This window comes from Oncorhynchus gorbuscha, unplaced genomic scaffold (assembly GCF_021184085.1).
Source record: "Oncorhynchus gorbuscha isolate QuinsamMale2020 ecotype Even-year unplaced genomic scaffold, OgorEven_v1.0 Un_scaffold_1224, whole genome shotgun sequence".
Lineage (NCBI taxonomy): Eukaryota > Metazoa > Chordata > Actinopteri > Salmoniformes > Salmonidae > Oncorhynchus > Oncorhynchus gorbuscha.
In genome coordinates, this window is record NW_025746064.1 from 2,887 (window position 1) to 28,183 (window position 25,297).

A 25,297-nucleotide genomic window follows, 5' to 3' on the forward strand; every position below is an offset into this window, starting at 1 on the left:
CATCCTAATGGGGACCATATAAATTAATGAGCCAAATCTCTTCTTCGTCCACTTTCATATTCAAAAGTATCCACCTTCCTTGCGAATCATTCCTGACTATTTGCACATTCAGATGGAAATGATTGTTAAATAATATCATCACACCCTTTCCCCATTCCCTTTTCCACGCAACTTCATCTCAGGATGTAGAGTGACTTTCCTGTAAACAGTTTATGTTATATTCCTTTTCTTTTAGCCATGTAAAGACTCATCTTTTTTAATAATCTGCTAAACCATTACAATTATAACTGATGCTAGGACAGCAGAGTCTCTGCCCAACTGCCCGAAATGGTCTGAAACACCTAAGTCTTGAAAGAGTAACCCCCCAAAATACAAATAATAATAATACAAATCATAATAATGTGACACTGACTAATTGAGGAGAAATGTGTTTGCTGTGATATGTGGTTGTCTCACCTGGCTATCTTAAGATGAATGTACTTAATGTGCTGGTGACATCACAGGCACTCAGTCAGAGAGAACTCAACCATGACTGTAGTCATACAAAAACACTCCAGGCACTCAGCCCATAAGAACCATTCATTCAGATCTAATATGAAGAACTGAATACAGAACCATTCTAATATGAAGAACTGAATACAACCATAAGAACCATTCATACTGTCAGATCTAATATGAAGAACTGAATACAACCATAAGAACCATTCATACTGTCAGATCTAATATGAAGAACTGAATACAACCATAAGAACCATTCATACTGTCAGATCTAATATGAAGAACTGAATACAACCATAAGAACCATTCATACTGTCAGATCTAATATGAAGAACTGAATACAACCATAAGAACCATTCATACTGTCAGATCTAATATGAAGAACTGAATACTAAATAGAAGAAGAGGTTGACCAGTACATATTCATGTCACTTTATTTTTCATTGGCAGATCAATAAAGTTTGCTTATGGTTGCTTCAATGCAGTTTTCCAAACACATTCATGATCAGTAACTAAAATAACTCATCTAGTTCTAAAGACAATTAATAAACACACTTATTCATTTCATAAACTGTGTAACATTAAATAAAGTTGTAAAACACCACCCCCCAAACTAGTGGTGAAAAGTGATCATCACACCATCTCTATCATCACATGTGAGGGGCGGAAGGTAGCCTAGTGGTTAGAGCGTTGGGCCAGTAATCAAAAGGTTGCCAGATCGAATCCCTGAGCTGACAAGGTAAAAATCTGTTGTTCTGCCTCTGAACAAGGCAGTGAACCCACTGTTCCTAGTCCATCATTGTAAACATGAATTTGTTCTTAACTGACTTGCCTAGTTAAATAAAGGTTCGATAAAAAAGTGTCTACTAGCTCCTTCCCACAGAATACTGCAGAGGGACAACCTGGTCTCAGAGCAAAACGTATTATATATTACAAAAAAATCCGTGCCACTCCATTCAGTATGGATTTCACAGCCCCAGTCATGTGAAATCCATAGATTAAGATTTCATTTGACTGATTTCCTTATACAAAATGTAAATCTTTGAAATTGTTACGTTTAGATTGTTGTTCAGTATAATACGACTTGCAGGACGTATCGTATGTTAAGAATTACAATTCGTATGTTATTTCATGCATTGTTATTCATACAATATGTTACGAACTTGTAATATGGAAGATTTGTTACGAATTCCAATTTGTTGTTGCTGACGTTAGCTTGGTTAGGGGTGAGGGGTTTAAGATAGAGTTAAATGGGTTCAGGAGAAAGGGTAGCTAACATGCTAAGTAATAGTAGTAAGTAGTTCCCAAGTTGGTAATTAGCTAAAATGTTAAAGTCCTCCATGATGAGATTCAAACACTCAACCTTTGGCATGACGTTTGAGTTTACACGCCCACCCTTCCACAGAGCAGGAGTAAGGCTTCTCTCCTACATGTAAACGTTGGTGTGTTTTTAAGCTGCCCAGTTGAAACTCTCCCTACAGACAGAGACAGACCAGGCTGAGAGGGAAGCAGTACCACCCAGTCAATTGGCAGACTAGTGTTTGTTTTCAAAATGAGAAGAATAAAAGAGGGTATTCAACACCAAGTGCAAATCTTTACAGTAGAAGCCAACAAAACACACCAAAACTGACAAGGTGCAAAGTAAAGAGAGGCTAAAATTCTATAATGCTACCTTTCCTCTGCACAGTTCTCTCACAGTGAGAACCAATAGGATTACAGTGTTCTACAGTGTTCTATGCTTTCTTCATTTGATCCAATTACAACTTCTTTTATGAGATGAGAATTAAGTGATGGAGTGACTTTATTCTTAGCTGGTCAGAGAACCGATGAGGCTTTTCTCCTTAACCTCACTAGGGTAGGGGTCACTATTTTCACCTCCGGATTAAAAGCGTTCCCAAAGTAAACTGCCTGCTACTCAGGACCAGAAGCTAGGAAATGCATACAATTAGTAGAAATGGAAAGAAGACAACACTCCAAAGTTTCTAAAACTTAAAAAATATTGTCTGTGAGTATAACAGAACTGAAAAGGCAGGCAAAAACATGAGGAAAATTCAACCAGGAAGTGCCATTATTTTGAAATGGCTGTTTTTCCAATGTAAGCCTATTCACCATTTAAAGGGATAAGACCCAGATTCCGTTCCCTATGGCTAACACTAGATGTGAACAGTCTTTAGACATTGTTGCAGGCTTGTATTCTGAAGAATGAGGGAGAATGACCACATTGAGTCAGTGGATAGTGGGATGTCCCCAGAGCTGGGTCCTGCAGAGCGCACCTTTCTTGTTGTTCTTTTATATTGACGACGCTGTTTCCAGTTTAAATATAATCTATTATTTAGGCTAAAAACAACCTGAGGATTGATTATAAACATCGTTTTACATGTTTCTACAAACTTTACGGATACTATTTGGAATTTTCGTCTGCCTCTTGTGACCGCATTTGAGCCATTGGATTACAGAACAAAATGTGCCAACAAAATGGAGGTTTCAAGATATAAAGAGGGACTTTATCGAACAAAATGAACCTTTATTGTGTAACTGGGAATGTTGTGAGTGCAACCATATGAAGATCATCATATTTCTGACTTTCGTGACTAGTCTACTTGGCTGGTAACTGTATGTAATGTTTTGTGTGCTGAGCGCCGTCCTCAGATAATCGCATGGTTTGCTTTCGCCTTAAAGCCTTTTTGAAATATGACATGGCGGCTAGATTAACAAGTTAAGCTTTATTTTGATGTATTACACTTGTGATTTCATGAAATGTAAATGTTTATAGTAATTAAATTTGAATCGGTCACTCTGCAATTTCACCGATGTTGACCAGGTGGGACGCAACCGTCCCAGGTACCCACATGAAGTTAATGTATACGTTGGTGTGTTTTTAAGTTGCTCTGGTGAGATAAACTCTTCCCACAGTCAGAGCAGAAGTAAGGCTTCTCTCCTGTGTGTTCTCTGGTGAACTTTTAGCGCATTTGATGTTTTAAAACATTTTCCACAGTCAGAGCAGTAATAAGGCTTCGCTCCTGTGTGTATACGTTGGTGTGTTTTTAAGGTGCCCAGCTGAGAGAAACTCGCCCCACAGTCAGAGCAGAAGAAAGGCTTCTCTCCTGTGTGTGTCCTCTGGTGAACTTTTAGCTCAGTTGATGTTTTGAAGCATTTTCCACAGTCAGAGCAGAAGTAAGGCTTCTCACCAGTGTGTATAAGTTGGTGTGTATTTAAGTTGCTCTGGCGAGAGAAACTCTTCCCACAGTCAGAGCAGAAGTAAGGCTTCTCTCCTTTGTGTGTTCTCTGGTGAACTTTTAAGTTGGTCTTATGAGAGAATCTCTCCCCACAGTCAGGGCAGTAGTAAGGTTTTTCTCCTGTATGGATACGTTGGTGTGTTTTTAAGTTGCCCAGATGAGAGAAACTCGCCCCACAGTCAGAGCAGACGTAAGGCTTCTCTCCTGTGTGTATAAGTTGGTGTGTTCTTAAGGTGCCCAGCTGAGAGAAACTCGCCCCACAGTCAGAGCAGACGTAAGGCTTCTCTCCTGTGTGTATACGTTGGTGTGTTTTTAAGGTGCCCAGCTGAGAGAAACTCGCCCCACAGTCAGAGCAGACGTAAGGCTTCTCTCCTGTGTGTATAAGTTGGTGTGTTTTTAAGGTGCCCAGCTGAGAGAAACTCGCCCCACAGTCAGAGCAGACGTAAGGCTTCTCACCAGTGTGTATACGTTGGTGTATTTTTAAGGTGCCCAGATGAGAGAAACTCGCCCCACAGTCAGAGCATACGTAAGGCTTCTCTCCTGTGTGTATAAGTTGGTGTGTTTTTAAGGTGCCCAGCTGAGAGAAACTCGCCCCACAGTCAGAGCAGACGTAAGGCTTCTCTCCTGTGTGTGTTCTCTGGTGAATTTTTAGATATGTTGATGTTGTGAAGCATTTTCCACAGTCAGAGCAAGAGTATGGCTTCTCCCCTGTATGTATACGTTCATGTGATTTTAAGTGGGAAAGCTGAGAGAAACTAGTTCCACAGTCAGGGCAGAAGAAAGGCTTCTCTCCTGTGTGTGTTGTCTGATGACGTTTTAGCACATTTGATGTTTTAAAACATTTTCCACAGTCAGAGCAGACGTAAGGCTTATCTCCTGTGTGTATTTTTAGGTGTATTTTTAGCTTTGATAGAAATGGGAAAATCTCTTCACAATGTGGGCAGTGATGAGACCTCTTAGCTCTCTGATCTTCCTGCTGTTGCTCTCTGGATGTGGAGAATGTCTCAACATGGTCTCCTGTGTGAACAACAGAAAAAAACAGTCAGTTGGTGTGATATACATGTTAATCAAATGTATTTTATGAAGCACTTTTTACATCAGTAGTTGTCACAGAGTGCTTAACCTGTCTGGTTCAAATCCCATAATTAAAATTATTCTACACCATTTTAAAGATAAACTTCTAGTAAAACCAGCCACAGTGTTCGATTTCAAATAGGCTTTACGGCGAAAGCACACCAAACGATTATGTTAGGTCAGCACCTAGTCACAGAAAACCATAGTCATTTTCCAGCCAAGGAGAGGTCTCATAAAAGTCAGAAATAGCGATTAAATTAATCACTAACCTTTGATGATCTTCATCAGATGGCACTCACAGGACTTCATGTTACACAATAAATGTGTGTTTTGTTCGATAAAGTTAATCTTTATGTCCAAAAACCCCATTTGAAATTGGTGTGTTGTGTTCAGAATTGCATTGTCTCAAACAAACATCCGAGGAAAGTAGAGAGCCACATCAAAAAACAGAAATACTCATCATAAACATTTATAAAAGATACAAGTGTTAAACATACAAATACAGATAAACTTCTCATTAATGCAACCGCTGTGTCAGATTTCAAAAAGTCTTTACGGCGAAAGCACACTCTGCGATTATGTTAGTTCAGTGACTAGACACAGAAACCCATACAGCCATTTTCCAACCAAGGAGAGCTTCACAAAAGTCAGAAATAGCATTAAAATTAATCACTTACCTTTGATGATCTTCATCTGGTGGCACTCCCAGGTCTCCATGTTCGACAATAAATGTTTGTTTTCTTCGAAAAAGTTCATCTTTATTTCCAAATACCTCAGTTTTGTTGGTGCGTTTAGTTCAGAAATCAAAAGGCACAATAAGCACTCTCGAAAAGTCAAAAAACACAATAAAAGATAGTAGAAACATGTCAAACGATGTTTAAACTCAATCTTTCGGTTGCCTTTGTCATAAATAATCAATAATAAATATTTCAACCGGACAAAAGCTTCGTCAATGGAAAAAGGTAAACAAGAAATGCGCGCTCCCGATCACGTGCCTGGCTCATGTGGATGGAAATTTCCACTGTCCTCTCATTGAAAGCGGTGTATCTCCCTCATTTTTTCAGAGTAAAAGCCTGAAACAATGCCTAAAGAATGGTCACATGTTGAGGAAGACAGATTTCCACTGGGTCCTAAGTCTTTGTGTGGTGGATAGGCTTTCAATGGAAAAACAGCCTTTCAAAATAATAGTACTTCCTGGTTGGATTTTCCTCTGGTTTTCGCCTGCCATATCAGTTATGTTATACTCAGTCATTATTTTAACAGTGTTTTCTATCCAAATCGACTAATTATATGCATATCCTAGCTTATGGGCCCGAGTAGCAGGCAGTTTAATTTGGGCACGCTTTTCATCCAAAATTCCAAATGCTGCCCCATACCCTAGTGAAGTCAACTTCTTTGGGGTAGGGGGCAGTATTGGGTAGCTTGTATGAAAAAAGTGCCCAAATTAAGCTGCCTGCTACTCAGCCGAAAAAGCTAGAATATGCATATAAATAGAACATTTGGATAGAAAACACGCTGACGTTTCTAAAACTGTTTGAATGATGTCTGTGAGTATAACAGAACTCATATGGCAGGCAAAATCCTGAGAAAAAAATCCTACCAGGAAGTGGGAAATCTGAGGTTTGTAGTTATTCAACTCAGCTCCTAATCGAAGATACCGTGTGATGTTAGTTATTTTTCACTTCCCAAGGCTTCCACTAGATGTCAACAGTATTTAGAACCTGTTTTGAGGATTCTACTCTAAGCGGTCCTTCTGTAGCTCAGTTGGTAGAGCATGGCGCTTGTAACGCCAGGGTAGTGGGTTCGATCCCCGGGACCACCCATACGTAGAATGTATGCACACATGACTGTAAGTCGCTTTGGATAAAAGCGTCTGCTAAATGGCATATATTATTATATATTATTAAGGAGGGGCTCATAAGGGCTCTATGAGTGAGTGGTCTGGCAGAGTGCCACAGCCTCAGTCTGGCGCGCTCACATGAAAGGTAGCTACGTTCCACTTCATCTGTACAGACAAAGGAATTGTCCGGTTGGAACATTAATGAAGATTTATGTTAAAAACGCCCTAAAGATTGATTCTAAACATCGTTTGACATGTTGCTATGGACTGTAACGGAACTTTTGAAACTAGTGAAAGCGCTTGGTGAGTTTAGATTGTGTACTGAACGCGCAAACAAAATGAGCTATTTTGAAATAAATGATGTACATTATCGAACAGAACAAGCACTTATTTTGGACCTGGGATTCCCGGGAGTGCATTCTGATGAAGATCATCAAAGGTAAGTGAATATTTATCATGTTATTCTGACATCTCTCGACTCCAACATGGCGGACATTTGTTTGGCTTGATTTTGTTGTCTGAGCGCCGTACTCAGATTATGCTTTTTTGGTAAAGTTTTTTTTCAATCGGACACAGCGGTTGCATTAAGGAGAAGTATATCTATAATTCTGTGCATAATTATTGTATTTTCATCAACATTTATTATGAACATTTCCGTAATTGATGTGGCTTTCTGCAAAAATCACCGGATGTTGTGGAACTACTGAACGTCACGCTTCTATGTAAACTCAGATCCACTCTTTCGTTGGAAAATGGCTGAATGCTTTCTGTGACTTGGCTCTGACCTAACATAACGATATGTTCTGCTTTCGCCGAAAAGTGTTTTTGAAATCGGACACTGTGGTTGGATCTTTAAAATGGTGTAAAATACTTGTATGTTTGAGGAATATTAATTATGGGATTTCTGTTGTTTTGAATTTGGCGCCCTGCAGTTTCACTGGCAGTTGAAAGGTGGGACGCTCGCGTACCAAACGGTCCCAGAGAGGTTAACAGAAACCCAGCCTAAAATCCCCAAAGAGCAAGCAATGCAGATGTAGAAGCACAGTGGCCACAAAAAAACTCCCTAGAAAGCAGGAACCTCGGAAGAAATCGAGAGAGGAACCAGGCTCAGAGTGAGGAACATCCCCACAGCATGCTGCTGCCACCACCATGCTTCACCGTAGGGATGGTGCCAGGTTTGCTCCAGACATGACGCTTGGCATTCAGGCCAAAGAGTTCAATCTTGGTTTCATCAGACCAGAGAATCTTGTTTCTCATGGTCAGAGTCATGTAGGTGCCTTTTGGCAAATTCCAAGCGGACTGTCATGTGCCTTTTACGGAGGAGTGGCTTCCGTCTGGGCACTCTACCATAAAGGCATGATTAGCGGAGTTCTGCAGAGATGGTTGTCCTTCTGGAAGATTCTCTCATCTCCATAGAGGAACTCTGGAGCTCTGACAGTTTGCTCAGTTTGGCCAGGTGGCCAGCTCTAGGAAGAGTCTTGATGGTTCCAAACTTCTTCCATTGAAGAATAATGGAAGCCTCTGTGTTCTTGGGGACCTTAAATGCTGCAGAAATGTTTTGGTACCTGTCTCCAGATCTGTGCCGACACAATCCTGTCACGGAGCTCGACGGACAGATCCTTCCACCTCATGACTTGGTTTTAACTCTGACATGCACTGTCAACTGTGGGACCTGACATAGACAGGTGTGTGCCTAATCATGTCCAATCAATCGAATTTACCACAGGTGGACTCCAAGTTGTAGAAACATCTCAAGGATCATCTCATAGCAAAAGGTCTTAAAACTTATTTACATAAGCAATTATTTTTTCTTAATTACATTTGCAAGAATTTCTAAAAACCTGTTTTGGCTTTGTCATTATGGGGTATCGTGATGTCATTATGGGATATTGTGTGTAGATTGACGAGGAAAAACATGTCATCAATTTTAGAATAAGGCTGTAACGTACTAAAATGGGAGAAATGGGAAAGGGTCTGACAGTGCCCTCGGAAAGTATTCAGACCCCTGGACTTTTTCCACATTGTTATGTTACAGCCTAATTCTATAATGAAATAAAAAATATCCTCAGCAATCTACACACAATACCCCATAATGACAAAGTGAAAACAGGTTTAGACACTTTTGCAAATGTATAAAAACAAAAAAAAAACAGAAAAACAAGAGACTCAAAATTGAGTTCAGATGCTTCCTGTTTCCAATGATCATCCTTGAGATGTTTCTATAACTTGATTTATACAAAATATTAAATATCCACTACTGTTCAAATGTCTGGGGTCACGTAGAAATGTCCTTGTTTTGAAAGAAAAGCACATTGTTTGTCCATTAAAATAACATCAAACTGATCAGAAATACAGTGAAGACATTGTTATAAATGACTATTGTAGCTGGAAACGGCAGATATTTTATGGAATATCTACATAGGCGAACAGAGGCCCATTATCAGCAACCATCACTCCTGTGATCCAATAGCATGTTGTGTTAGCTAATCCAAATTGATCAATTTAAAAGGCTAATTCATCATTAGAAAACCCTCTTGAGGGCCTCCCGGGTGGTGCAGTGGTTAAGGGTGCTTTACTGCAGCGCCAGCTGTGCCACCAGAGACTCTGGGTTCGCCCCCTCTGTCGTGACAGGCCGCGACCGGGAGGTCTGTGGGGCGACGCACAATTGGCCTAGCCTCGTCCGGTTTAGGGAGAGGTTGGCCGGTAGGGATATCCTCATCACGCACCAGCGACTCCTGTGGCGGGCCGGGCGCAGTGCACGCTAACCAAGGTTGCCAGGTGCACAGTGTTTCCTGTATGCCTAACTTGGTGATTGAGGATATTAAACATTTTCAACGTTCTTAAGACAATGTGTGGGCAAAGGCAGGCGTGACAAGTTTTTAAATGTTTTTGCTTCGCTGTGAAGTCTTGAGTTGTTCAGGGATGTGTGATGTCAGAATTACAGAATTCAACCTAGCAATAGACTGGTCATAACTTATGTAGGTCTAATATATGAAGATAACATATAGATAGAACCAGCTCTTACCGTGACTAACAGTTGTCCTAATCTTCTCCTCCTCTTCCTCTTCATCTTTAATGTTGACATTCAGCTCCAGTGTTTGACTGCAGTCTTCCAGCTTCACTGATGCCATCTCTGGATCCTGCAGAACAAACTGGGCTCCACTGTCACAATCAGGACCCAGTGACTGTAGGTTTGTACTTAGTGTGGAAGGAGAGAGGCAGGCTGGGTTTGTCCTCACTGTTGATGTTACCGGCCTCATACTTAATCTGAGTCGGTCTGTAGTAATGAAGACAAACGGACACAAAAGTTATTTTCTTGACAGTTCTGGCACTTTATTCTGTAAAAATATTTTCTATTTTTTCATGTTCAATTATCTAATTTCAGTAGATCAGGTAGATAATCCCTGACAAAACATTCATTCACATTAGACACAAAGTACACATTTTAAATTGCACAACATAAGTGCACTTAATCTATCGTAGATTTCCTATATTCACATAAATTCATAAATGACTCAACAACCATTTAGTACAAGATCACAGTATGTTTCAGGCAGCACTATGTACTATTATTTAGAGTGGTTGTATCTAAATGACAATTTGATATATGCCTGTTGATTTGGAGGATTGGTTTATGGTTTCTGGGGTTTGGGAAAGGAGACAAAGCTGAACGATGAATTATGTCTATGCTGTCTGACTATGGGTGTCTTTGCTATTAAAGGAACTCGGTTGCATTGTAAGGGGACTCTCAGAAAATTCACTGGGAGACACTGAATTTATCTGAGAGTCACAGGATTGTGATAAGAGCTCATACAATTAAAGATGGACTTTTATAACTAACTCTGACGTGTGTGTGTGTGTGGTTTGCTCCCATGATTTGTTAGAGGAAATTTCCACGACAGTTTCTGTACAGCACTTTGTGACATCAGCTGATGTATGAAGGGCTTTATAAATACATTTGATTGGTTGATTGATGAGGCTGGGTCAAACTTCTCTGACATTGAAGCTAAGGAATCCTTTTCTGTACTTTTCCAGACAAAACCTTCTAACACCTCAACAGCACTGATAAGCTTTCACTTCTTTAACCCTCTTTCCTACTGATCAACCTTTAGGCTTCAACCACTCTGTCTCCCTTCACATGTTCTTTAACAATATCATCCATGGACATAGATATTGGGACCTCAGAGATTATTACTCCCTTCAATGTAGCATCAGCTCCAGGGTCATGGCTTCTGAGCTTTGTCCCATTATGATTTTCCAATTGAATAATCTTCCCTTGCAGAACCTGACCAGCACAAGATATTAACAATCTACCATTTTCAATGTTTTATTTCACCTTTATTTAACCAGGTGGGCTAGTTCAGAACAAGTTCTCATTTACACAGCTGCATCCCAGTTTAACTTCACCTCTTTTTATAGCCTATAGCCTATAGGTTAATCAGGGTGTGAATGAGGCCCTGTGGTCTCCTCAAACACCATCCCAACTTTCCACTCTAACACATTATTACTCTAGCTCCCTACCTTGGGCCTCTAGTTACTATGCTACATGCACCCCTGCTTCCAGTATCAATATATCTGTTCTTCCTGTCTTTCCACTACAGACCATTCACATACTAGGCCCTCATCCTCCAGCTCCATATCATCAGAACTGTCCCCCACATTGATCGCATTCCAGCACAGCTGTTGCTTCTCAAACTCTCCATTTCCATTGTTTCAGGGGTGTCAAACTCATTCCATTGAGGGCCGAGACTCAGCGGGTTTAAATTTTTTCCTTTCAATTAAAACCTAGACAATCAGATGAGCGGAATTCCTTTCTAATTAGTGACCTTAATTCATTAATCAAGTACAGGTGTGGAGTGAAAACACGCAGACACTTGGTCCTCCATGGAATGGGTTTGATACGTGAACCGATTCATCCGCATTAATCGACGCCATTTCATGCAGTTGGCCTCTCTCTCCAAATGGTGAAGGATAACTCCAGTTAGCTTCCCTCTATTTTGACACTTCATCACACAGCCTCATGCCGCCATTTCACCACGAATAAACTCCAAGAATTACACAGCCTCATGTCGCCATTTCACCACGAACAAACTCCAAGAAAGACGACCGAAACGGTTCCCGCCATTTGACTTGCTTCGTCCGAATCTGTGTATGTAAACTCGCGAGAACAGGATGGTTCGGACGAGACTATTGACCAGCTCATAAACATTTTACACAAAACCAAGAACATGTAAAAACAAACTTAAATAAATTGAATCTTTATGAAATGACATTGACGAAATTATGTACATAGACTTTGGGTTTGTCTTAGTCTATCTACGTGACTTGTAAAATCGTTTTTCATCACGTTCTTCACTCACTCGGTTAGACTCCAAAATAACACATACAATTAAAACCATTACCAGACGTGAAACGGATTTGTTACATAGCATGTTATATATTCTTTCGACATTAGAAAGTTTAAACATGCTATTACATACCTACAATGATACATTTGAAACAGACACAACCACTATCCAAACAACAGCACAGTTCTGTCGATTCGACCCGGAACTTCCTGTTCCCCACTACGACATGTTCAACAGCATCATCTTATTCTCTGGTATACTGACATTTGCACACTATAACCTCTCTGCCGCCACCTACTGTAAGGTTAGTAAACTGTAGAAGAAAGTACATTACCTTTGCCGAAAAGGGGAGGGGGATTCCTAAAGAAAATAATGTACTTTTAACTCCATACATGTTCCTTGACACCCAAAAGTACTCGTTACATTTTGAATGATTAGCAGAACAGGAAAATGGTTAAATTCGCGCAGCCCTACTGCATCTGATCTGTCGGACTCACTAAACACAAATACTTTGCTCTGGATAAGAGCGTCTGCTAAATGACTTAAATGTAAATGTAAATTATGGATGTGATCTTAAATTCAATCTGGAGAGCCAGAGTGCGCTTGGTCGTTCGTAAATTCTGAGCGTTGTCAGACTGTCAGTTCATATCGCTCTCGGAGCGTTCAGAGCCACACTGGACGCTCTGGCGGAGGAGGAGGGTTGATTCAAGCGTTCTGACCTCACAACGGCAGTCAAGCATCCAAGATAACTGGTTAACATTGGCTGGCTTGCTGGCTACTTCCAGTACAAATGAGAGAAGTCTGACATTTCACTCGCCTTAGCAGAGCTGGTTAGGCTGTGTTCATGTTATCCAGAGCATTGGTTACTTTAACTGTGCTTCAGGCAACAATTTAATAACACATTTTTTGCCGACGCTTACTGACACCGGCGGCTAAAGCTAACTCTCTCTCCTCTGCTCTCATCCTTCTAGATCTATCGGCTGCCTTCGATACTGTGAACCATCAGATCCTCCTCTCCACCCTCTCCGAGTTGGGCATCTCCGGCGCGGCCCACGCTTGGATTGCGTCCTACCTGACAGGTCGCTCCTACCAGGTGGCGTGGCGAGAATCTGTCTCCTCACCACGCGCTCTCACCACTGGTGTCCCCCAGGGCTCTGTTCTAGGCCCTCTCCTATTCTCGCTATACACCAAGTCACTTGGCTCTGTCATAACCTCACATGGTCTCTCCTATCATTGCTATGCAGACGACACACAACTAATCTTCTCCTTTCCCCCTTCTGATGACCAGGTGGCGAATCGCATCTCTGCATGTCTGGCAGACATATCAGTGTGGATGACGGATCACCACCTCAAGCTGAACCTCGGCAAGACGGAGCTGCTCTTCCTCCCGGGGAAGGACTGCCCGTTCCATGATCTCGCCATCACGGTTGACAACTCCATTGTGTCCTCCTCCCAGAGCGCTAAGAACCTTGGTGTGATCCTGGACAACACCCTGTCGTTCTCAACCAACATCAAGGCGGTGGCCCGTTCCTGTAGGTTCATGCTCTACAACATCCGCAGAGTACGACCCTGCCTCACACAGGAAGCGGCGCAGGTCCTAATCCAGGCACTTGTCATCTCCCGTCTGGATTACTGCAACTCGCTGTTGGCTGGGCTCCCTGCCTGTGCCATTAAACCCCTTCAACTCATCCAGAACGCCGCAGCCCGTCTGGTGTTCAACCTTCCCAAGTTCTCTCACGTCACCCCGCTCCTCCGTTCTCTCCACTGGCTTCCAGTTGAAGCTCGCATCCGCTACAAGACCATGGTGCTTGCCTACGGAGCTGTGAGGGGAACGGCACCTCAGTACCTCCAGGCTCTGATCAGGCCCTACACCCAAACAAGGGCACTGCGTTCATCCACCTCTGGCCTGCTCACCTCCCTACCACTGAGGAAGTACAGCTCCCGCTCAGCCCAGTCAAAACTGTTCGCTGCTCTGGCCCCCCCAATGGTGGAACAAACTCCCTCACGACGCCAGGACAGCGGAGTCAATCACCACCTTCCGGAGACACCTGAAACCCCACCTCTTTAAGGAATACCTAGGATAGGATAAGTATCCCTCTCACCCCCCCCCCTTTAAGATTTAGATGCACTATTGTAAAGTGACTGTTCCACTGGATGTCATAAGGTGAATGCACCAATTTGTAAGTCGCTCTGGATAAGAGCGTCTGCTAAATGACTTAAATGTAATGTAAATGTAAATGGTGTTGAGCGTTTGTTTTTCATAAATTATTCTGCCCTCTTGCACTCAGACCAGAGTGGTCTGAAATCGGAGTATATAGCCAGAGCAAATTTAGGAATGCAGGCTATGTCTGAGTGTTGGAGTGTGCCCCTTACAGGTTAGGATAATGAAAGTGGCAATTTAGGTGAATTACTGTGGCAGGTTAGGAGACTGAGGTTAAGGTTAGGAAAAGGGTTAGGGTTAGCTACAATGTAACAGATGTCAACAACTGTTGTCCCAATGCAAAAGAAACGGCCACGGACCAATGGGGAGCATCAATTGGTTTAAAGTAGATATCATGAAACACCCGATATCAGAGAACGCCCCAAATTGCGGTCTGCAATTACACCTCTTTCAGATCAAGGGTCCAGGCTTCCAGTCTGTAAGCATGCTTTCCACTGTGCTCAGAGGGCATTTTCCGTACTGCAGTTCAGCTGAAGCACGGCCCAATTCCCATTGATGGCCCCATTGCGAAGTCACCTTTTTTTAAACAATACAATTTACTCATCAAGTCTGTAATCAAAACATCCATTGAATTATTCAAGTAATTGCCGTAGTCAGATTTTTTCCCCATCACTCACAGCCGAGGTTAACCATTTTAGATTCATGCTGTGAGGTGGGTGAGATTATGCCACATGCAGATGCTGAAGGGAAAACACACCTCTTGACCTGCTGTGCATAATTTAGGTGCAGCCTCCTCTCATAGACTAGGTGTAACATAGTAAATATAAATCAGGGACTCTCAAAACAGTATTATGTTACGTTTTTCTGGTTCCATAAGACAGATGGTTACTTAATAAATGGAATTTGGTGGTGCTGTGCTGTAACAGCGAGCTGAGCCAGTTGAAAGTATTGACGTCAGGGATATATTGTTGGTGACTGTGTGCTCCTTCATTAGTTTTATGTTTTTTATTATTTTACTTCTGGTACCCTCCTACCTGAGAGGCAAAGCCACATGCTCTGTCCTCTCTGCTCTACCTCTGTGTTTTAATGTGGGTTATACAGAGATAATACTAATACCGAGAGAACCACTGCTCTACCTAGGTGTTGTAATGTGGGTAATACAGAGATAATACTAACACAGAGAGAACCACATATACAGGGCATTATACAGGACCCCTTGACTTTTTCCACATATTGTTACAGGCTTATACAAAAATTGATTAAATGCATTTTTTACCCCTCATCAATATTCACATAATGACAAAGTGAAAAAAGTTTAGAAATTTGTCAATTTATAAAAATGAATACCTTACTTGCATAAATATTCAGACTGTAACGCTCAATGAGTGAATGGGTGTGGAGTCAGGAGCAGAGAGCAAAGGATGCGGGAAAAAACACGCTTTAATGTCCAAAATCAAAGGAACTAAATAGTTCACCCAACACAGGCGTAACTATAAAAACAAAATAGTACCCTTAGGTAAAATACCTGGACAGCGAGAAAACCCAACAAACCACTAACACCTCTCACAAATACAGAAGAACAAGCCCGCACAAACAGAAGCGGGCTAAACGAACTTAAATAACCCCACCCGAACAACCAAACAATGAACAGGTGAAACCAATTAGACAAAACCAAACGAACACGGAACAAAGGATCGGTGGCAGCTAGTAGACCGGCGACGACGACCGCCGAGTGCCACCCGAACAAGAAGGGGAGCCACCTTCGATAATATTCGTGACAGATCCGGATGGAGGCGATGGAACTCTCTCAACATGGATGGATCCAGAATATCCCCCACCAGGACCCAGCACCTCTTCTCCGGACCGTACCCCTCCCAGTCAACGAGGTACTGCAGGCCCCTCACCCGGCGTCTTGAGTCCAGAATTGCTCGTATCGTGTACGCCGGGGACCCCTCGATGTCCAGAGGGGGCGGAGGGACCTCCGGAACCTCACCTTCCTGCATGGGACCAGCTACCACCGGCCTGAGGAGAGACACATGAAACGAGGGGTTAATGCGATAATACGAAGGAAGTAATAATCGATAACAAACCTCGTTTATCCTCCTCGGGACTTTAAATGGCCCTACACACTGCGGACCCAGCTTCCGGCAGGGCAAGCGGAGGGACAGGTTTCGGGTCAAGAGCCAGACCCTGTCCCCCGGTGCAAACATGGGGGCCTCACTGCGGTGACGGTCAGTGCTCTTCTTCTGCTGTCCACTCGCCTGACGTAATGACTCCTGGATGGCTCTCCAGGTCTCCTTAGAACGCTGCACCCACTCCTCCACCGCAGGAGCCTCAGTCTGGCTCTGATGCCATGGTGCCAGGACCGGCTGGTACCCCAACACGCACTGAAACGGTGACATGTTGGTAGAGGAGTGGCTTAGTGAATTCTGGGCCATTTCAGCCCAGGGGATGTATCTCGCCCACTCCCCTGGCCTGTCCTGGCAATACGACCACAGAAACCTACCCACCTCCTGGTTCACTCTCTCCACTTGCCCATTACTCTCCGGGTGATATCCTGAGGTCAGGCTGACCGAGACCCCCAGATGTTCCATGAATGCCCTCCACACTCGGGAGGGAAACTGGGGACCCCGATCAGAAACAATATCCTCGGGCACCCCGTAGTGCCGGAAGACATGGGTGAAAAGAGCCTCGGAAGTCTGCAGGGCCGTAGGGAGACCGGGCAACGGGATAAGACGGCAGGACTTAGAGAACCGATCCACAACGACCAGGACCGTCGTGAGGGGGGAAGGTCAGTAAGAAAATCCTGGAAGATACGAGATCGTAAAACGAAATCTGGTGAAATACATGGCCCACCTTGCCTTACGAGGATTCAGTTTCCTAGCTGAACGGATATACTCCAGTTTACGGTGGTCAGTCCAGATGAGGAAAGGGTGCTTAGCCCCCTCAAGCCAGTGTCTCCACACCTTCAGGGCCTTAACCATAGCCAACAACTCCCTGTCCCCCACATCATAATTCCGCTCCGCTGGCCCGAGCTTCTTCAGGGGGAAAAAGCACAGGGGCGGAGCTTCGGTGGCGTACCCGAGCGCTGTGAGAGCACCGCTCCAACCCCAGCCTCGGATACGTCCACCTCTACTATGAACGCCAAAGAAGGGTCTGGATGCGCCAACACCGGCAACTCAGTGAACCGCGCCTTCAACCTACGGAAAGCTCCGTCCGCCTCTGCTGACCACTGCAAATGCACTGGCCACCCCTTCAGCAGTGAGGTAATAGGAGCTGCTACCTTACCAAAACCCTGGATAAACCTCTGGTAGTAATTGGCAAACCCTAAGAACCGCTGCACCTCCGTTACCGTGGTCGGAGTTGGCCAATTACGCACGGCCTTGACGCGGTCACCCACCATTACCACCCCCGAGCTGGAAATGTGATAACTTCTCGCGTCGAGCCATCCCGAATCCGGGATCGTGACTACAGCCTCAAGCCCATTACCATAACGCAACGTTAACTATTCATGAAAATCGCAAATGAAATTAAATAAATATGCTAGCAAATGTTCAGTTTTTCCTGAAAGATGATTTGTTTAGGAGAAATCGCTACATTTTGTTCATCACGTTTAGCTACGAAAAAAACCTGTATCCAGGAGTGTAATTCTATTCACAAGCTCATTAGCATAACACAACGTTAACTATTCATGAAAATCGCAAATGAAATGAAATAAATGTGCTAGCTCTCAAGCTTAGCCTTTTGTTAACAACACTGTCATCTCAGATTTTCAAAATATGCTTCTCAACCATAGCAAAACAAGCATTTGTGTAACAGTATTGATAGCTAGCGTAGCATTTAGCTTTAGCATTTAGCGTTAGCATTCAGCAGGCAACATTTTCACAAAAACCAGAAATGCATTCAAATAAAATCATTTACCTTTGAAGAACTTAGGATGTTTTCAATGAGGAGACTCTCAGTTAGACAGCAAATGTTCAGTTTTTCCTGAAAGATTATTTGTTTAGGAGAAATCGCTCCGTTTGGTGGGTCACGTTTGGCTACCAAAAAAAAACTAAAATTCAGTCATCAAAACGCCAAACTTTTTTCCAAATTAACTCCATAATATCGACTGAAACATGGCAAACGTTGTTTAGAATCAATCCTCAAGGTGTTTTTCACATATCTCTTCGATGATATATCGTTCGTGGAAGTGTGCTTTCTCCTCTAAATCCCATGGGAAAATGCCTGCAGCTGAAGATTACGCACCAATTTAGACAAAGGACACTGGGCGGACTCCAGGTAAATGTAGTCTCTTATGGCCAATCTTCCAATGATATGCCTACAAATACGTCACAATGCTGCAGACACCTTGGCCAAACGGCAGAAAGCTTAGGCTCGTTCATGGCACATTCACAGCCATATAAGGAGACAATGGAAAACAGAGCCTCAAAAATTCTGCTCATTTCCTGTTTGAAGTTTCATCTTGGTTTCGCCTGTAGCATGAGTTCTGTGGCACTCACAGATAATATCTTTGCAGTTTTGGAAACGTCAGAGTGTTTTCTTTTCAAAGCTGTCAATTATATGCATAGTCGAGCATCTTTTCGTGACAAAATATTGCGCTTAAAACGGGCACGTTTTTTATCCAATAATGAAATAGCGCCCCCATAGCTTCAAGAGGATAACCCAGGAAGGAAATGGCTCGTTTGGAAAACTCACATTTCTCCGCCTTCACGTACAGGTCATGCTCCAGCAGTCGCCCAAGAACCTAATGATTCCACTGTCGTAGCGATGAGAGGTAGTGGGTAACTAAAACTCACCGTGATGGAATTGAGACCTCAATGATCAATACACGGATGCAAACCACCATCCTTTTTCTTCACAAAAAAATAACCTCGAGGAGACGGGTGACATGGAGGGCCGAATGTACCCCTGTCCCAGAGTTTCCGTGACGTATGTCTCCATAGCCAACGTCTCCTCCTGGGATAAAGGATACACGTGACTCCTGGGGAGTGCAGCGTTTACCTGGAGGTTTATCATGCAATCCCCCTGTCGATGGGGTGGTAATTGGGTCGCTTTCTTTTTACTGAAAGTGATAGCCAAATCGGCATACTCAGCGGGAAATCGCACGGTGGAAACCTGGTCTGGACTCTCCACCGTTGTCGCACCGAAGGAAACTCCTACACACCTGCCTGAACACTCATCAGACCACCCCTGGAGAGTTCCCTGTTTCCACAAAATCGTGGGATTGTGAATAGCCAGCCAGGGAATCCCCAGCACCACCGGAAACGCAGGTGAATCGATAAGGAACAGACTAATCAAATCAAATCAAATGTATTTATATAGCCCTTCGTACATCAGCTGATATCTCAAAGTGCTGTACAGAAACCCAGCCTAAAACCCCAAACAGCAAGCAATGCAGGTGTAGAAGCACGGTGGCTAGGAAAAACTCCCTAGAAAGGCCAAAACCTAGGAATAAACCTAGAGAGGAACCAGGCTATGTGGGGTGGCCAGTCCTCTTCTGGCTGTGCCAGGTGGAGATTATAACAGAACATGGCCAAGATGTTCAAATGTTCATAAATGACAAGCATGGTCGAATAATAGTAAGGCAGAACAGTTGAAACTGGAGCAGCAGCATGGCCAGGTGGACTGGGGACAGCAAGGAGTCATCATGTCAGGTAATTCTGGGACATGGTCCTAGGGCTCAGGTCAGTTGAAACTGGAGCAGCAGCATGGACAGGTGGACTGGGGACAGCAAGGAGTCATCATGTCAGGTAGTCCTGGGGCATGGTCCTAGGGCTCAGGTCCTCTGAGAGAAAAGAAAAAGATAAGGAGAGAATTAGAGAACGCACACTTAGATTCACACAGGACACCGAATAGGACAGGAGAAGTACTCCAGATATAACAAACTGACCCTAGCCCCCCGACACATAAACTACTGCAGCATAAATACTGGAGGCTGAGACAGGAGGGGTCAGGAGACACTGTGGCCCCATCCGAGGACACCCCCGGACAGGGCCAAACAGGAAGGATATAACCCCACCCACTTTGCCAAAGCACAGCCCCCACATCACGTTCCTTATGATTCCACTGCGTAATCATCTCCAAAGGAATTGTGGCCTCCCTGACCAGCCCTGACCCTAAAGAGTGCACGGGAAAAGGGGGTTCTACTTTAACTAACGGAATCCTCAACCTCTGAGCGAGTCCGCGATCTATAAAGTTCCCAGCTGCGCCTGAATCGACTACATTTAAAGTCATTTAAACATTTAACATTTAGCGCCTTATGCTGGAGAGAGGGAACAAATTTAAGGAAACAAATTAATAAAAACATGTGACCAACAGGAAACTCTGGGAGAGTGTGGTGCCGACTCACCTGGGGTAACCGAGGAGTGTTCTGCCTGCCCTCTCGACTCCCAGATGAACTCCTCCAGCACCGACCTGAAGTGTGCCCTCTCCGGCCACAACTGGTACAGGAGGAGCCTCCTCCTCCGATCTCCCTCGATGCGGCCCCTCCAAGCTCCATCGGGATAGGAGCGGGAGGGTCAGGAGGTGGAACTAACAGGACCCTTTCAGAACGTCCGCGAGCAGCTAGTAGATGGTCTAACCGGATCGACAGGTCTATCAGTTCATCCAGGCTGAGCGTAGTGTCCCGACAAGCCAGCTCCCTGCGGACGTCCTCTCTCAGGCTACACCTGTAATGGTCTATCAGGGCCCTGTCGTTCCACCCTGCTCCAGCGGCCAAGGTCTGGAAATCCAGCGCGAAGTCCTGCGCGCTCCTCGTCCCCTGGCGGAGATGAAACAACCTCTCACCCGCCGCTCGGCCCTCTGGAGGGTGATCGAACACGGCCCGGAAACGGCGGGTGAACTCCGGGTAGTCGCCCCTCGCTGAGTCGGGCCCATTCCAGACAACATTGGCCCACTCCAGGGCTCTACCCGTCAGGCAAGAGACGAGGACACTCACTCTCTCCTTGTCCGAGGGAGCCGGCCGAACGGTGGCCAGATAGAGATCTAGTTGTAGCAGAAATCCCTGGCACCCCACCGCCGCTCCATCGTAATCCCTCGGAGGCGTAATGCGCAGAGCGCTGGCACCGGATCCCGCTGGAGGAGATGGTAGAGTTGCTGGTGGGAGGGTAGGTGGGGTAGTAGGGAGACCACTCCTCTCCCAACGGTCCATCCTCTCCATCATTTGATCCATCGCTGATCCGATGCGATGGAGGATGGACTTGTGATGAAGGACTCTCTCCTCCATCGTGGGGAGAGGGGTGGTCGCTGCTCCTGCTGACTCCATAAGGTGGGTGCGGGCTTCTGTAACGCTCAATGAGTGAATGGGTGTGGAGTCAGGTGCAGAGAGCAAAGGATGCGGGAAAAAACACGCTTCAATGTCCAAAATCAAAGGAACTAAATAGTATACCCAACACAGGCGTAACTATAAAAACAAAATAGTACCCTTAGGTAAAATACCAGGACAGCGAAACAAAACACTAACACCTCTCACAAATACAGAAAAACAAGCCCGCACAAACAGAAGCGGGCTAAACAAACTTAAATAACCCCACCCTAACAACCAAACAATGAACAGATGAAACCAATTAGACAAAAACAAAAGAACACGGAACAAAGGATCGGTGGCAGCTAGTAGACCAGCGACGACGACTGCCGAGCGCCACCCGAACAAGAAGGGGAGCCACCTTCGGTAATATTCGTGACACAGACCCTTTCCTCTGAGACTCAAAATTCAGCTCAAGTGCATCCTGTTTCCATTGATCATCCTTGCGATGTTTCTACAACTTGATTGGAGTCCACCTGTGGCAAATTCAAATGTATGGACATGATTGGAAAAGGATCACACCTGTCTTTTTAAGGTCCCACAGTTGACAGTGAAAGTCAGAGAAAAAACCAAGCAATGAGGTCGAAGAAATTTTCCGTCGAGCTCCGAGACAGATTTGTGGTGAGGCACAGATCTGGGGAAGAGTACCAAAACATTTCTCAATTCTCTGTTGGCTGGGGTCCCCGCTTGTGCCTTCAAACTCCTGCCCTACATTGGGCACAAATCTTTTAAGGGCTCCTGAGTGGCGCAGCAGTCTAAGGCACCTCATCTCAGTGCAAGAGACATCACTACAGTCCCTGGTTCGAATCATAGCTGAATCACATCTGGCCATGATTGGGAGTCCCATAGGGAAGCACACAATTAGCCCAGCATCGGTGAGGATTGGCCTTCTTTGTAAATAAGAATTTGTTCTTAACTGACTAACCTAGTTAAATAAAATAAAAAAATTGGACGCATGCCAGCAAAGCCACTAAACAATACATTAATTGCACTATAACAGTGAGAAACAGTGCCCACAAACTGTTAGGACCAACAGCATAGTCTCAACAACTTACCACTGCTTTCACCTGGCTATCAGCAGAGCCTTGTCTGGCAACGAAACAGTTCATTCAGCCTCATTTACTGCCTTTTAAAATAACATAGTTGACTTACTTAAACAATTGTGGTTTCTACTGACAATTGAGATGTACAAACTATGGCATAAGGGGACGATAAGAGGCAATCCGTAATTTCGATTAAGACATTAATGAGCGAGCTAGGACGGACGTAGTCAATGTAACTATTTGTTCAGCACTTTGGAAATGTACAGCAACATAATTCAGAACATGGGCCGTTCTTAGTGTTCTCCCTGTACGCCAAGTCAGAACCGTAGGATAAATAAAGGGGCATATATGCACACAATGAAATTTCTTACAATATTCAATGATTACATTTCTCAAAAACAGGTTATAGGCTACATGTGTACCACCAAGTCAGAACAGTAGGCAAAATTAAGATGTGAAACTAGATAAAATTATTAGGGTGAGGCACATGGGCTACTAACATCTTACTACACAACATACACTTAGTATTACTTTCTTAGCTACAGTACACACATCTCCCTGGCATATTACATCATTTATGCAGCAGCATACAAGACATTATTGGACTCACCTTGTTGTGCTGTGCTCACTCGAACAGGAAGGTGGCGCGGCAGTAATACTTGGGCATATTTTGTCATCAAACTTCGTCAACAAAGTCTGTCATTCTCTGGATTTATGGTGCTTTCAAGACAACCTGGAACTCGAAGAAGAAGAAAAAAGGAATCTTGATGACATCAGTGATCTTCAGGTTGTAGCTGTAGAAAGAGGTCTGAGTTCCCAATTTACAATTTTGAGTTGGATGAAAGTTCAAAACGTATCTTCCCAGTCGTAGCTTGTTTTTCCCCAAGTTCCCAGTTGTTTTGAACTCACACAAGTCAGATTTTGCAGTACCGAGTTAAGTTGATTTGAGCATGGCACAAGTCAAGCTTTATTGACAGCATGGCCAATGTTGAATGTTTACAGGAAAAGAGCCCTTAATCTTAGACTTGGGACCACACAGCCACTCCACTGAATAGCAGGCTAATGATGGCTTTGCAATGCTTGCAGTTTGCCACTGATTCCTTCCAAACCACTCATTGTTGAATTTGCAATTTGTTGTGTGATGTTTATGTCCAATGACCACCGATACATTTTATATATCATTTCTCATTATTTCTCTTCATATGACAAAGATTAAAAAGGATTTGCCAGTAGACTGTCAACTTGATTCATGATGATGACTGCTATCTCAGATGTTGAAAGTATGATGCTGACATGATCAGTCCAATCAAAGCGACTGTAGATATCACATGATTTGAAGTTATTCAATCTGTGGATAATGACCTTGAGCCTTCTTTGATGGGCACTTCTAATGTAACTCTATGGCAGCACCCAAGGGGCTTGAATTTTCCATTTCTACCCTTAGACTTGGCAGTGACGTATTGTCCCCATGAATGACAGAACACTGAGCCGATCACGGCGCAAAGCTCCGTATTTTCTGCGGGCTTGCCCCACCTCCACAGAAGGCTGAAGACCTGCATTTTGGAGCTGCCTTACTCAAGAAAACAAAAAAGGAGTCCATGTTTGTATGCAGCTTTATTAATAACTCAATATGTTTTTTTTACATTGTTTGTAAACAAATCATTTATTTCACACTGTTTTATCGCTAAAACTGTGGTGCTCAAAACAGGTGGCTCACCTGCCCTGAATGATGGGTCTCCACTGAACTTATCTAGAACACTGCAGTACGTCTGGGTGTTTAACCTTCCCAAGATCCCTCAGGTCACCCTGCTCCTCCGTACATTCCACTGGCTTCCAGTCGAAGCTCACATCCACTACAAGACAATGGTGCTTAATTACGGTGCAGCAAGAGAAACTGCCCCATCTCTACTTTCAGGCTCAAACCCTGTATCCCAACCCGAGCACTCAGTTCTGCCACCTCTGGTCTCAAGGTCGTCCCACTGCTACAGGAGGTCAAGCTCCCTCTCAGCCCAGTCAAATCACTTCTCTGTCCTGGTACCCCAATGGTGGCACCAGCTTCCTTCTGATGCTAGGACAGCAGAGTCCCTGCCCATCTGCCCGAAAAGGTCTGAAGTCTTTTTTTGTCTTTTTTTACATTTATTTTTTTACATTTATTTAACCAGTAATATATAATACGTTTTGCTCTGAGACCAGGTTGTCCCTCTGCAGTATTCTGTGGGAAGGAACTAGTAGACACTTTTTTATCGAACCTTTATTTTACTAGGCAAGTCAGTTAAGAACAAATTCTTATTTTCAATGACGGCCTGGGAACAGTGGGTTAACTGCCTGTTCAGGGGCAGAACGACAGATTTGTACCTTGTCAGCTCGGGGGTTTGAACTCGCAACCTTCCGGTTACTAGTCCAACGCTCTAACCACTAGGCTACCCTGCCACCCCTAAAGAGTATCCCCCCCAAATAATACTACTACTAATAATAATACTTCAATAATAAATAATAATAATAGTGACACTGGCTAATTGAGGAGAAATTATTACCAACAACGACGAGACGGCCTACAGGGAGGAGGTGAGGGCCCTCACACTCAACGTCAACAAAACTAAGGAGATGATTGTGGACTTCAGGAAACAGCAGAGGGAACACCCCCCTATCCACATCGATGGAACAGTAGTGGAGAGGGTAGTAAGTTTTAAATTCCTCGGCATACACATCACAGACAAACTGAATTGGTCCACTCACACAGACAGCATCGTGAAGAAGGCGCAGCAGCGCCTCTTCAACCTCAAGAGGCTGA

General features: G+C 44.0%; 1 protein-coding gene across 1 annotated transcript in view; it reads right to left on the reverse strand.

Moving 5' to 3' along the window:
- Nucleotides 1-914: 914 nt before the first annotated feature.
- The window catches only part of LOC124021811 (gastrula zinc finger protein XlCGF26.1-like), a 37,933-nt gene continuing 13,550 nt past the window's right edge, over nt 915-25,297 (reverse strand). Inside the window, exon 3 of the mRNA XM_046336933.1 lies at nt 915-4,751. Coding sequence (XP_046192889.1) covers nt 3,412-4,751 — 1,340 coding nt within the window. The 3' untranslated portion in view covers nt 915-3,411. The remainder of the gene's footprint in view (nt 4,752-25,297) is intronic.